This window comes from Acanthamoeba castellanii, assembly GCF_000313135.1.
Source record: "Acanthamoeba castellanii str. Neff unplaced genomic scaffold scf7180000084770, whole genome shotgun sequence".
Taxonomy (NCBI): domain Eukaryota; phylum Discosea; order Longamoebia; family Acanthamoebidae; genus Acanthamoeba; species Acanthamoeba castellanii.
This window is the reverse complement of record NW_004457532.1, coordinates 288,692-302,761: the sequence shown is the minus strand read 5'-3', so window position 1 is coordinate 302,761 and position 14,070 is coordinate 288,692. Positions and strand designations below refer to the sequence as shown.

Here is a 14,070-nt window from a genome sequence, read left to right as displayed (position 1 = left end):
ATTTTGTTTGTGAGTTTAAGCTCATAAAAATGGTTTTGATAACACAACTTTTCAAAATGACTGGACCTCTCATTGCAAATGACTGCAAGTTATACCTCCTTCAGGAGCTTCAACAGCTCCTCATCAGTGGCCATGGCAGGTGGCAGGGTTACTTGCTCCTCTCTGGCAGGTCTTGTTTGGGCTGTCACTTCAACCTGAAGAAAGTACAGGATTGGTGAGATTTACAAAGGACTACATTTCATTCAAAATCAAACACACTTACCTATAAAGGTACCAGTGCTCCAAGCAAATCTTGTGACATCTCTGTGATGGAGCTGGCTCCAGTGGTGCTATTTTTTTCAGATTCTTGCTCTTGAGTCTCAGGTATGGTCTGCTGAGAGTCAAGAATGATCTTCATTGATGAGAATATATCAGTTGTTCTATTGTGTACACATACACAATAGATTACTTATATAAAATGGTGGTTATAATTGATTATAAGAGTAAATATGTTGAATATAATGGAATTATGGAGTATAATGAAACAACTGTTATTATGATGGGACAACACCACAAAATGAAAGGATGGCATAAACTTAGTTTTATTGTATATTTAAAATGATATTTCATCACATACACATACACAATGAAATTGTGTCTATAAATGCTAATAAGATTTCATCACATACACATACACAATGGGATGGTGCATACCAATTCAGTCAGTTTTGTCTTGTTCTTCTCCACCTCTGCCACACTTGCAAAGTAATTCTGAAGTGCAAGACACATGATTCAATTAAATCACACTACTTTCATTAAACAAACTGTGCTATTGATGTACTGTGCACATGTTTTGAAGTTTGCTGAGGCTCTTCTTCTTGAGGTCGCTCTCCTTCCAGAAAAATGACCATTGCACCATGTTCAGCCTTAAAAGGACTATGCTCAACCAATGAGCTTTTTTGCAGACATTTCTTAAAAAGTGTTAGGATCAAGGCCACCAATGGTGACAGCCCACTCTGAAATTTCACTGTCTTCATGGGTGAGATGATGTGCATTATAACCATCAACGCTCCATTGGCATTCATGGTGAAAGGTGGATGTTTGCAAATGCATTGTTTTTGGTAAAGCCCTTAATTCAAGATGTTGCATGTTCCAGTGTCCACTCATATCACCCTCTTCCAGAGTGACATAGCCCAGTCACTGTCACTGGTGTTTGTCCCCTTCTGCACTCCATTGTTGACAGTGTCGTGGTGGTTTCCTCACCACCAAGCCCTTTATTGTCTGCTTCCTTCTTGAGGATGTGAATGGACAGAACAAATGAGGAAGAGTTTGGTACAACCTGCCACTTCCCTAATTGAAATGGAATGAGAATCTCACAGCATAAACAATAACTCCCAAGGCATCTGACCACTGCCAATGACAGAATGTGGGAGAAGGTGAGTGTGTGTGATCACATGCTGTATCACTCATCAAATTTATGTCTGAAGCTGAGGAACTCCTTCTCAATGAGCACAGTGAAGCCTCAGATGCTTTGGTAGTGCTTGTCCAGCATCAGCTGGGCGGTTCACCATGGTTCTTGGTGGTCTCATTGACCACAGCCATGGCAAACACCTCTTTCTACACCCTCAGCCCTTTTGGCCAAAAGATGCTAACCTTGTCATCTCCACACTCTTTCACCACATCTGAACTCGCCTTTTGACTAACACCACCTCCAACACTCACCCTTCTATCCTCTACCTGCAGGCTGACAATTGTGCTGCTGAGAACAAGAATGTCTTCATGCTTGCCTTCCTCAGTCTCCTGGTCAGCCTAGATATGTTCCAAGAGGTCTACCTGAGCTTTCTGTTGGTTGGGCATACACATGAAGACATTGACCAGCTCTTCTCCACTGCTCAGACAAAGTTCCATACCTCTTCCATTCACACCCCAAGGTAATGGTCATCACTCTTTTTTTGTGTTGATTGTTTTCCTGATGTGCATCAGGTTTTTTATTTGTTGACTCATTACCCAATGCACATCTGTCAGCATTAATGATTGCCCCTTTTTGTTCACCTTCCTAACTTCATCTTCAAATTTCAGTCAACTTTCAGGTTTTCTTGAGCAGGCTTACCAATCCACCAGCCCAGCTCCTTCCCTGCATACCCTTGAAACTGTTTGGGACTGGAAGAGCTGGCTTGGAAATCACATGCATGGCCTGACTGGTCACTCCACCCCCCATGTTTTCCATTTTTTCTGTGATGCTTCAGGCAAACCAGTGATCTGGGACAAAGCCTACCACACCCAAGGAGCCTACTCTGAGCCACACCAGCTTCTCACATCCATTCTGACTGGTTTGCTCCCCTTCCTCCTCACTAAGTTGCACACACCCTACCAAAAGATATCACAACTTACACAAACCATATCAGGAGCACCTTTCACTATCCCTCCTCAGCAATTTCCGCCTGAAGTGCTTACTGAGTTGGCTGACAACTGCCATGCTCCACTGTTCCTTGAGTCTGAGCTTAGTGAGTGGGCTGATATCTTTGAAGCACATGAGGCTCTTGTTTCAAGCTCCCAACCCACCTGTGATAACTTGATTTTTGATGGACTCACAACTCACCCCATCACTAATCCTCTCCTTGATGGTCCATTGTTCCATCTCCAAACCAGGGTCAAGGTTGTCCACACATGGACTACACCCCAAGTCCAACATTTCAACTTTGCTCCTGGTCAGTGGGTTGCTGTCCAGGCTGATGCTGATGAAGACACTCAGGACTTTTGGATATGCAAGATCATCAGTGTTCTCCATAAGAGGCTCCATGTCCACTGGTGGAACTTCACTAATGGCACTGGACTGACCATGGCTCAGAAAGCACTGTTCCAATGGGGTCTGTTTTAGCTTGTGGCTTTGACTTTAACGCCAACACTGGAGTTCCCCCACCCACCCTTCAAGAAATATTTAGACACCTGTAAATAAAACTTCTCTTCTCTGTGTACATTCAAATTCTGCAGTGTTTTTATCTCATGTACACCTGTTTTTAGTTTCATTTAAAAGTACCACTATCACCTTTTTCCAGACACAGTGTTGATGGGTCCTACCACTTGACTGCTGACCCACCCACCTCTGCCTCCTACAATTCCCTCATGTGTGCAGATGTTTCACTGGATCTCAACAACCAGATGAGACCTGCGCTCCAGTCACAGCTTCTTAGCATGCAGAAAGACTGGCCTGATCTGGACAAAGACTCTGGTCACCTTAGCCCAACCCACACCAAAGAACTGCTTGATCCTGAGCCACTCAGGAGGGGAAAAAGAAGGAAGTAAGTTGTTGGTGTTGCATATTGCACACAGCACCTGAGGTTTGTTACAGTGCCCCACATATGGCACATTGGGCTGACTGGGCAAACCTCTTGATGTACCTTTTGAACCTCCATGACAAGTGCTCGCTCCAACCCATCTCAAAAGTTGTATCACATACACAAACACAACAACAAAAACTGTAAAACTGGATGCTTACTTTATTGTGTACACATACATGATGACTACGCATTTGACCTACCATTTGTTTGTTTATCACAGATGTGTTGGCACAAAGTAAAATCTGACTCTACCTTGTTTTGTGTCAGTGCTCCTTGGAACAACCTCAAAATGCACCTTGCTTTTGCTTTCACCCCCTCCATCAATTCCATAATCAGTGGCCAACATGCTGCCCTCACTTCCAGTTCATGTACAACCTCACACCATATTCAGTCAGTTGCACACATGCACTAAACTTCATTCTTCACATTTGTGCTGAATTAGAGCACTATTCCTGAAGTTAAAATTCCACTCCATTTCACACTGCTAAAATCACTTTTAACTCCACAAATTCCAAGTTTTTATGAAATCATTTTCATCTCAAGTCTCTCAATATCACTTATATGCAGCAGTCTAGCATGTCAAAATCACATGTGCAGCTCCAAATCTTCAAAACTGCCCTATAAATCAAAAATGTCAAATCTCACATGATTTTAGCACAACAAAAATTCCAGTCATTTGTGACCTCTCATTTCAAATCACCACAAGTTAGGTGTGAGTTGGTGGTTGCATTAGAAGGCTGTTGGTGGCCACAGGTGTCATAGGTACCCAGCCTCCAACAATAACCACCTGAAGAGCTGAACGCCACTTGGTGTGACTGAAGCCATGAGCCTAGAGGTGGAAGGATAAATGTAAAATGGTAGCAGCAATAACAGAAATGGGTGGCAATATCAAAGGAGGAATGGTGCTGCACCTTCAAAAGCAGTGAGGCAGACAGGCAAGCCATTGAGTCGCAACTTGAAGTGGCATAAGGGTACCAGAGAAGTGCAGGTGACAGACATTGTGTTGTTCAAGAATTGAGTTCACTCATGCTCATTCCTCTCTGCATAGGGGGCAGAAATGGCCATCAATTCATCAGATGTGAAGTGAGAGAGGCAAAAAGACATGCAGCAATTCAAATGTGAAGGGCCTGAAGTGTGTCAGCAGTGACCAGGGTCCTGTGTTTTTTAGGTGTGTGTTGCTCTGCAGTGCATAGTAGTTGTTTTCTTGGGGTGTGAGGAACAGGCTGAAGTGACAGTGTAAAGAGAGAGTCAAGAATTGAGGATGCCAGGTCCTCTTCAAGATGGTGTGGTGTTGTGCTGGATGTGTTGACATGTTGTAGATAAGAAACTATGGCCACAACCTGGGCTTTTAAACTGTATTCCAAAAAGCAACAGCTCTAACAGACACAAGGAATACCATGTATTTCTGTTGTGTACAGCAGTAACATTAGCAAGGAATACTAGATATTTGTGTTTGTCAATGACAACTAAGAAATTGCCTATGCATGGTGGTTGTGGAGTAAAATGCACATCAGAAACTGGCGCAAGTTACAAATGCCACATCCTTCAACACTAGCACAGCTTTATGCACATGTGGTGTGCCTGTTGACCAGTAAAAATACCAATGCACATTGTGGGACTCTGGACAAGTTGAAGCTCCCAATGCACATTTGGAATTGTCAACAAATAAAATTCCCAATGCACATCAGGGACTGTCAACAATATCATAAGCCAATCATATGGTTAATTAATGGAATTGTCAATGCATTCCAGAACACACATAAACACTGTGTCCAGAAAAAGGTGCCAGTGGCACCTTTTGTAAAGTAAAATCTGTACAAGTGATATATGTGTATGTGCAGCGAAAGCAGTACTTTTTTGAACATGGTGTGTGAGTGGTTTTGGCAAAATATGTACAGAGAGTGGCAAAACAGGGAAAAATGGTGTAGGTCATGGTAAAAGCAGATGGGGGCAATGAAGAATTTCAAGGCATAAGTGTAAAAAAGGGCTAATGTATTTTGTTGAAATGAGGAACAGAACAGAGTGGAGGGAAACATTAGCCAATGGACTTCCACACTTTCCATGGACCAGAAGAGGAGGAGCTGGTCTTGGGTGTGAGAGGGGCAAGGGCAGGATGTGAAGTTAGGCCTTGTAGGAAGGAAGTGATGGCTGTGAGATCTGACTCCTCCAGGAATTTAGAGTGGAAGGTGAGGAGCCAGTTGGTGAGAGAGGAGATGTTGCCCTCTGCTATGGGGGTAGAGGAGAGGCAGACAAAGCTGGAGTAAAGGGCAGCACAGAAGGAGAGGTAGTAGGTGGGATTTGCCTCATGGAGAATGTGGTAGGGAGTGGTGGGCAATGTGATGGGGTGGGGAGAAGGATTGGGAAGCTCTAAGCTCTGGATGAGGAAGCTGTAGAGGCCAATGTGAAGCAGGGTGCGGTCCAATGATTGAGCAGTGAGGAAAGCAGGAGCAGAGTGGACAACCTCACACATTGGGTGTGGGATGGGGATGTGGTGCAGATAGCAGAAGGGTTCTGGGATGGTGTCACTGGCCAGAGGATGCCAGATGGCGGACATGTTACCCCTCTTGTGGCTGAAGATGAGAACATCAAAGCCACTGACAAGAGGTTCAGAGGTGGGCATGGAGCTGGAGTAAGTTGGGGAGCTGTAGTAGAAGTGGAGTAGGCAGAAGACCTGGAGGGTGGAGTGTGACTCAAGTGAGGTGATGGCATTGGCAATGTTGGAGGGAGATGAGGAGATGTAGAATCCAACACCATAAGACTTTGATAGGCAAGTTGCTGCATCCTCAAAACAAAGGTGAAGAGTTAGAGTAGAAATAACATACTCCACCACTCCTGGAGCATTGAACAGGGCCCTTAAGGTAGTAGAGTACTTCTGCAGAGTGGTGGGCTTTGGTGCAGCATGACCCTTGAGTGTTTTCTGAGAGGTGTGGGGTGATGAGTAATGGTTTGGAATATGAAGGTGGTGGACATACCAGGTGCTCCATGAGAGCATTGTAGTTGGTAACAGTTTTTTTGCCATGTGTGATCTGGAAGAGTGGGTTTTGGCTGAGGGTGTAGTAGTTCAGGGCCTTCTTGAAAGCATTCAGGACAACTGAGCCTGCTGAGTTGATGTAGTTCTTGAAGCTGGAGATGTGGTTGAGGATGATCCAGCTGAGTTCTGTCCCTGCAGCAGCTGGCAGAACTTTGTAGACATTCTCCCACTGCCAGTGCTTGATGAGGTTCCAGACCACAACTCTGTGGTTACATTGTTTTGGTCAAGGTGCTAATCTTCATTGAGAAATCTAACAATGAAGGGCTTGGTTGTGAGACACCCTCCATCCACAACAGACTGCAGCAAGTGACAAATTCCTGGAACTGTCACTGGGTGATGCCATTCTGATGGCAGTGCAGGCAGGTGACTAGTCAGCAGCTGTCTTCAGTGTAAAGCAATGACCTCCTTTGTGCGTCATCATGAGCGTGGGTCCATAACCTGTTGAGCAGAGTAACTCAGTGTATGTGTTCTGTGAGACAAAAGACAACTGAGTCATTGTCTTCATAGCCCTTTTATTGGTGAGACGAGATCGGAGTTACATTTTCTCAACGGAGTCGTGCGCCCTGCGCAAGATGCTGCCTGAGTGCATGGCCCACCACCTCGGCGATGCGCTCGACCTTGACGACGCCGATCGGGCGAGATCAACGCCAAACTCGTGCTCGCCTTCTGGCAGGCGCAGCGCCAGCTCAACACTGATCCACATGCACCATCATCGCAACTCGGGCAGTACGGCCACCGTGTGCCTGTGGCAATAGGATGGCACCGTGCTGTGGTGGGCATTGGTGGGCGATTCCGAGGCCATCATCGCACGGCCCACCATCGGACACAAGCAGCTCACCACGCTGGACCACAAGCCACACGCCAGCGAGCGCGAGGATCGGCGCGTGGAGCTCACCGGGGCGTCGTTCGCATCCCGACCCGCGGACCCCAACCAGACCTACGTGCGACTCGACGGGGTGCACAACGCCATGACCCGCGCGCTCGGCGACACCAAAGGGCATCGCGGAGCTGCCTGCCGGTGTCGGGATCGTGGCTGATCATGATCTTTATGTTGTACTTGCCCACACGCGTGATGATGACACTGCCGAGCCGAAGCGCGGGCGTACCCGGCGAGGAGCGTGCGGATGAACTCCTGAGTGAAGATCCCTTCGCCGTTCTTCGGGGCCGACTTGCGCACAAAGGCCTCCTTGACGAGGCGCATGATGGAGGCGGCGTTCTGTGGCGTCACGAGCACCCACCGAAGGCGCGAAGCCTTGATGTAGGCGTTGAAGAAGAGCTTATAATTCTTGTAGTACATCATCCGGCCCAGTGCGAATCGGGGGCGCTCGGGTGGCGTTCGCCATCTAGCACTACGAGGAAGGCCTCATTGTTGGACGTCGTGGTGACTTCCTTTTCCTCCTCTTTCTTTTCAGAAACAGTCTCATTTCCTCTTTTTTCTCTTTATTTTCATTTCCGCGGCAAAAACGTAGTCGCCACTTTCTTCTTCGCTTTCCCTTTAGCCTCCCCCCCACGTCTTCCGGAGTCCAAGAGCCCTTCCATCTCTTTCATCAAACGCGTTTACCTCGATCCAAAGAAACAGTCTCTAGAGACAGAGGAGGCAGAGACAGAGGGAGGCATGGCGGCAGCACCAGTAAAGTTTACGGTGAAGGTGGTCATTGTGGGCGACTGCGGGTACACCCCACCACTACACCCCGCAATAGGCGCCTGCATGCATATATGCTGACCACAGTGGTCGGCCAGGGTGGGCAAGACGGCCCTCGTGCAGCGGTTTGTGTTCAACAAGTTCGACAAGTGCGTGCTCACGTCACTCCTCCACCCCCCCCCCCCAATGGTGTGGTGGTGGTGGTTGTCGCTCATTTGACTCCGACAATGGGTTTCCGACCCATTTGTAATCACATCCTGCCCAGGCACGACTCCACCATCGGGGCGGCATTCGTGACAAAGGACCTTCTCGCAGACGGAGTCCTGATCAAGCTCGAGATGTGGGTGCGTGAGCCCTCGCGCGCGCCCGCGCGAGTGAGTTGCCTCCATCGCATCGAGTGTGTGGTGAACGGCGGGTGGGCGTTGTGTGGGTGGCTGCGGTGGCGTGTGCGGACTCAGGACACGGCGGGGCAAGAGCGGTACAGGAGCCTGAGCCCCCTTTACTTCCGAGGGGCCGATGCGTGTCTGATGGTCTACGACGTCACCTCCAGCCAGTCCTTCGCCGACCTTGAAGGGTGGTTCTCCGAGTTCCGCTCCATGGGTCCGCCGCACTGCTCTCCCTTCCACCCACCCGCCTGCCGCCAAGATGAGACTCTCATCTTTCTTTCACGTGCACGCAGCCGGAGCCGCTGTGCCGATGGTGGTGGTGGGCAACAAGATGGATCTGCAGACCACGCGCCAGGTCGCTCGCCCTGCCCTGGTCTGGTCCTTGTTGTGAGCTGGCGCTCTGGCTGTGGTCTCACCGTGAGCGGGCGCAGGTGAATGCCAGGGACGCCGAGGAGTGGAGCCACGGTGCAGACTGCGCCCACTTCGTGGCGAGCGCAAAGGACAACACGGGCGTGGACGAGGTCTTCGCCGAGCTGGCCCGCAGAGCGGCTCAGTACGTGTCTACGAAAGCTGACACCAATGCCGCTGGCCCAAACAAAGGCCGGCGAGATGTGATCCGCAACATTGAGTATTTGCCTACTCCCCGACTGCTCCTCCCTCCCTATGTGCGTGCTGCTCTCCTGGCTGACTCCTCCTCTCCTTCACTGCAGCGACTATGACGCATCAACCCAGGGAAATGGATGCTCCTGTTGAGGCCTCGTCTTTGCCGGGAGGTCGTGTATGACGAACTCTTGGTGGTCGGAACCGCACCACAAGGAGCCCAGCGGAAAGGGGCAACGCCGGTCGTCCGGCAGTACAAGCGATGTGTTTGCCGAGATTTGGGTCAATACCGGAATTTATTTTACATAAGCAAGGGAGGGGTGGAGACTACTCTGCATGCACGCCTTCGCCGCCAGAGTCATCACCTCGCTTCTTGCTTCCTTTGTCCTTCTTGCCGCTCTTGCCTGGAATCGCTAACCAGGACCCGCTCCGCCTCTTCGACACCTCTTCGTTGTCTCCGTCGGCCTTGGTCTTTTTCTTGGACTTTCGCTTGCTTGTCTTCTTGGCGCTGGCGGCCTCGGTGGCGGGCTTGCCCGCTACGGCATGGAGGCCCTCCTCCGCGGAGGCACTCGTTGGGCTCGAGCTTCCGCTTGAGGAAGTGAGGTTGGCCAAGAGCTCGGCGAGCTTGCTCTCGCCCAGGGATCTCCGCTTGCTGCTCGCCGCCGCGTCGTGCTGCCGCTTCTCCGTCATGTCGCTGATCACCCGCGCGAAGCCCAGGCAAAGGGCAACCAACTTCGGCCCATTCAGCTCCTTTTCCATCACCTCCGCCAGCTTGGTGTCTGCGAAAGGCACCCTCACGTCGTGAGGATCCAGGATGGGTGGATGGATGGATCTGGTGGGTGGCTGGCCTTTTTAAGAGGGAAAGGAGTACCGGTGTCAGCCGCGTGTAGCTTTTTCGCGAGCCCCAGCAAAGCAAAGTCGTCGGTCTTGTCGAACAGCGAGACGTGCGCCAGGAGAGCCCTGTGCTCGTCCGGCATGGAGTTGCCACGCTCCTTCCGGTACGCATCGGAGGTCGACTTCGCGAGCGATGACGCTCCGGGGGAAGCAGGCTGGACTGGCGAGAGAGGCGTCACAGGCAGATGTCGAGGGGACGGCTGCACGGTCGGAGGCGCCTTTGCCCTCCACTCCTGCGGATAGGGGTGAGCAAGAGTGGTCGCGACCATGCGCGCTCGAGGTTCCGTACCGCGTTGGCAAATATGTAGTCATAGTACTGAATCATGGCATAGGTTGCGGCAGACTGGTGGCCAGTGGAGGAGAAATCTACGGTGTTGGAGCGATTGCGCATGATCGAGGGACCGAACACAATGCCCAGGTTGTTGGCCGACATTTTGTTCTTTTCCTGATGCAGCATGACTGCCATGTGGCGCCACACGGTAAGACCAGTGTGCGTGATGGTACACTCACAACGTAGACCTTGGCCGTTGGGTGGTGACGTACCCTGGTGAAGGAATCCAAAGAGTTCCTTGATCATGCGCATGTTATCCGCCGGAAGAGCCGGCACAGCAGCCTTCAGTGCGTCAGCACATTGGCGGTCATCAGCGATCTCTGAGGCGGGGAGGCAACGCGTAACGTCAGAACACATCCCACACACTCACATTGGCGCATTCGGAGTGGAGGGCCGTACGGCCAGCGGCGACGAAGTCCTGGTGGTGCTCGAAGGGGATGAGCGGGACCGAGCTCTCGCGGAAGTAATGCTTCAGGGCGCCACAGACATCGTGGGGAGAGCTGGCCTGCTTGAAGTCAATCTCCTCAGCTGGGTTGTGTGGGCGGGCAATAGCGTTAAGTAACGGAGGATCGGCATACTATGAAGCAGCTTCAAGGTCAGACTATAGACGCACGGCCACAGAGGGGAAGAGGTACCTGGCCCGCGGAAGCTGCTCCATATCTGCTTCACCGCGGTGGAGGCACCCGAGATTCGAAAGACCCCCTCCAGCTCAAAGAAGTCTGCGATTTTGGTTTGCAAGGAAAGTGGGTGGTGGTGGTGGTGGGGGAGTTTAGCGCATACCTCTTTGCTGTCGGAGCCACTCGATCGTTCGGCTGACCACGTCGGCATTGAGCATTATGGCCGCCTCCTCGAGAACGACCGAACCGTCCGGGTGCACGAGAATCTTCTTTGCCACGAGCTCGTCTTTGTCCGGTCTGTATCCGCACGCGTCATGCGCGCACCCTTAGTGCATTCACGTGGGGGGGGGCAATGGCTTGCGGTGGGGTCGGTACCGGTTCTTGAAGAACGAAGTCAATAGGTCTCGCTCCCGGCCCCATATCTTGCTCCTTCGCTTGTCCCCGTCATCATCCTTGGGTGGCATGATGGGCGCCGTCGCAGGAACTGGGGCAGGTGCTGGCGTAGGCGGCGGAGATGCGGCGGCGGCTGCGGCGGATGCAGCGGTCATGTGGAAGGGGGGCGCCGATGCGGTGAGTGCCCTCTCCTTCTTTCTTCGCATGGAACCGAAGACCCGGATGGAGCTCCCGCCCTCTGACTTCTTCTTGGTCGGCCTGCTCTGTGTGGCGTCCTCCTTCCTAACCTCGGTGATTGCCAGTGTCTCGGCAGCGGGGCTAGGCCCCGCAGGCTCGGACTTCTTACGCAGCTCCAGCTGATCCTGCGTTCATCCAAGGAATAACCGCGTCAAGCTGGTGAAACGAAAGGGCAATGCGGCGAAGCGAACCCTTTCTTTGACGTGGTGGTCCTCCAGGCACGTGTTCTCAGCCATGCGGGCGAGAGAAGGCAGGTAGATATCGTAGTTGTGAACGTCGTCCAGTTTCTTTTTGATGCGAGCGCGGAGAGTGTCCGTAGAGTCCCTGGTGCCAACTCGCAGCATGGTGATGAAGTCGCTGTTCTTGCATAGAAATTTGACCACGATGATCGCCCCGGACGGATCTGACAATTGAGCACCACGGCCAGGATGATGTTTCGCCAACCAAAAGCACTTGCGTGGTATTAGGAATCGGTACCAAAAGGAGGCTCGCCCGACTGGTCGACATTGACCTGCGAGTTTTTCACCCTCACAAACGACGCCGTTGACGTTGTTCTGAACCGCTTTCTGATGGCTGGGCAAGAGAACAAAACAGATCGGTTAGTGGATGGAACTCAATGAATGGGGGAGAGCTCGTACTGTCCGCTGCGTCTTGTTGCGCTTGCGAGAGTTGGTCACTGGCGTGCGAAGGAGGAGGAGGAGGCTCCTTGGTTGGCTCGGCGAACCTTCTCCTCAGCACCAGTATATCCTGTTGGCACAGCGACATACGAGTGAGCCTTGGCGACAGAGACTTCCACGTTGCATCTGCAAGCCGTCCCTAGCGAACGTACGGATTGCTCCAGACCATATGAGCTCACGAGCTTCGTTTCGTCTAGCCACGGGCCATCTCTCCCTCGCCACAAGCCATAGAGAGAAACGTGTTCCAGTGGTACCCCCCTTTATGATTGAAGGACAAGTGAGTGTATAGGACTGTTAGACGCATGCGTACAAAAAGAAATGTGTCCACCGTACTTTCGATTCATGGTTTGGATAAGGCCCAGCACCGTTGTTTCCTTGTAGCAAAGCACGGTCTCCACGAGGCGTGTGGGCTCTACTTCGACTCGGACCTTGGTCTGCACAGCTGACGGGGAATGCTCGGTCGCAAGTACGAGACGATCCTGTACGAGAGTGAGTGCACCCAGGAAGAAGGGGGCGTGTTGGTCGCTTACGACAGCGCCGCACCTCGTTCTGAACCAGATAGTCCTGCAGGTTCCGGTCGGGTCGCAGAGACGTGCCTGTGACGGGGTTCCAAAAGTCCATTGCGAGAAGCTCGTCCTTTAGCAGCTTCCGATGCAAAACCTGCAGTGGAAGTTCGTGTCGTGTCGTTGGTCGTGTCGTGTCGTGTCGTGTGAGCGCTTGGCATGTGCAGGTTTCTTGTGTGAGGACCACAGCTGAGAGTTGAACCTGCTTGGCGGCGTCGACGGACGAGGTGACGCGGAACCGCAACTTGACGGAGGTGCCCAAGTCCGGGACGTCGATGGTGAGCAGCACCGAGTTCTTGAGCAAATCCGCAGCGGCGCCAGCGGCGTCTTCGGGGTTGGTGTGGGCATCGGGGCCGAAGCCCAGAAAGCGGATGGGAGGCGCGCCGGGTGGAAGCCGGCCAATGTGGCTCACGCCAGCGCTGGGACTGTCCGAGCCTTGGGGGAGCACGGTCGCTAAGGCGGAGAGCTTGCTCGGGTCTAGCCGGCGGGGACGGACGGTGCCTGCCTCTTCAACCGCGTGTGGCGGTTCTGGAGGAGGGGAGCTTTAGGGCAGAAGGGGGAGAGGGGGCTGCAGTCCAACACGACGCGTGGAGGGCGGGAGGATAACGCACGGGGGAAGAGCGGAGAGAATGAGGCCGAGAGACCCTTGATGCGATCCTCGAGTTTGACCCCTTCGAGTCCCTCCCACTTGGGGGGAGGGTGGCTGGGGCCGTAGGAGGAGCGCCGCACCTGCAGCTGCGCCACCTTTTCCTTGAGGAGGTGGGGGCTCGTGCTGGGGGAGTCGTCCCCCCCAGAGGCACCTCGTGGCGAGAGCGGAGGCTGATTGCGTGTTTCAACGGAGAGTTTCCTTCGCACCAGCGGGCCGGCGGCTTCCTCCTGTTGGCCAGCGATCCTGGGGCTATCCGTACTCGACGACCTGTCGCGTACCGCCTTTACTTCCCTCTCGTGCTCAGGGCGCAGAGGGTGAGGGCCGTGCTTTCCTCGGCTTGCTTCTGCGTGCCACTTCGGGTCATCGTCGCGAGGAGAACTTCGAGTACGGGGCGAGGTACCTCCTCGAGGGGAGCTTTCTTGGTCCATTAAGTCTCACCGCTCGATGCGGTACTAGTAGTAGATGTCGCTGTTGACGTCGATGATTGTGGTACTCGCGCGTACGGGCCTGTTCTCAATAATGGAGACGGGTGGTGGGTGTCTGCTGGCGCCTCTCGCCAGTTCGCATAGCCAGGGGGGCCTGCCACCTTCCACCACGTTAACGAAAATCCTGTGTCGCTGCGGGGCGCAGTCTTGTTGTGGCGAGAAGAGACACACCCTTTTTGGGGCTCCTCCAAAAAAAAAGGCACGTGGTTCTTGTTTGAATTCCTTGCTTACCTCAGCACGCAACAGAA

General features: G+C 52.3%; 4 protein-coding genes across 4 annotated transcripts; 1 reads left to right on the top strand and 3 right to left on the bottom strand.

Moving 5' to 3' along the window:
- Window positions 1-89: 89 nt before the first annotated feature.
- ACA1_264480 (uncharacterized protein) lies at window positions 90-898 on the bottom strand (the record flags this gene model as incomplete). The annotated part of the gene is made up of 4 exons (XM_004341311.1): window positions 90-194; window positions 275-370; window positions 694-750; window positions 821-898. The coding sequence occupies 4 exons, from the start codon at window positions 896-898 to the stop codon at window positions 90-92; spliced, it is 336 nt and encodes a 111-aa protein (XP_004341359.1).
- A 6,341-nt stretch (window positions 899-7,239) lies between these two features.
- On the bottom strand, window positions 7,240-7,645 carry ACA1_264470 (uncharacterized protein; the record flags this gene model as incomplete). The annotated part of the gene is made up of 3 exons (XM_004341310.1): window positions 7,240-7,285; window positions 7,340-7,429; window positions 7,455-7,645. 3 exons carry the CDS (start codon window positions 7,643-7,645, stop codon window positions 7,240-7,242), a joined length of 327 nt encoding a protein of 108 aa, XP_004341358.1.
- Window positions 7,646-7,963: 318 nt separating this feature from the next.
- Window positions 7,964-9,129, top strand: ACA1_264460 (GTPbinding protein; the record flags this gene model as incomplete). Its single annotated transcript, XM_004341309.1, has 7 exons — window positions 7,964-8,019; window positions 8,089-8,139; window positions 8,256-8,334; window positions 8,449-8,590; window positions 8,670-8,731; window positions 8,808-8,929; window positions 9,087-9,129. The coding sequence occupies 7 exons, from the start codon at window positions 7,964-7,966 to the stop codon at window positions 9,127-9,129; spliced, it is 555 nt and encodes a 184-aa protein (XP_004341357.1).
- A 174-nt stretch (window positions 9,130-9,303) lies between these two features.
- ACA1_264450 (RhoGAP domain containing protein) lies at window positions 9,304-13,701 on the bottom strand (the record flags this gene model as incomplete). The annotated part of the gene is made up of 17 exons (XM_004341308.1): window positions 9,304-9,755; window positions 9,848-10,103; window positions 10,160-10,329; window positions 10,414-10,483; window positions 10,572-10,729; window positions 10,837-10,920; window positions 10,982-11,115; window positions 11,194-11,573; window positions 11,640-11,851; window positions 11,926-12,021; window positions 12,087-12,195; window positions 12,278-12,335; window positions 12,459-12,604; window positions 12,669-12,785; window positions 12,891-13,216; window positions 13,300-13,580; window positions 13,625-13,701. The coding sequence occupies 17 exons, from the start codon at window positions 13,699-13,701 to the stop codon at window positions 9,304-9,306; spliced, it is 3,126 nt and encodes a 1,041-aa protein (XP_004341356.1).
- Window positions 13,702-14,070: the final 369 nt, after the last annotated feature.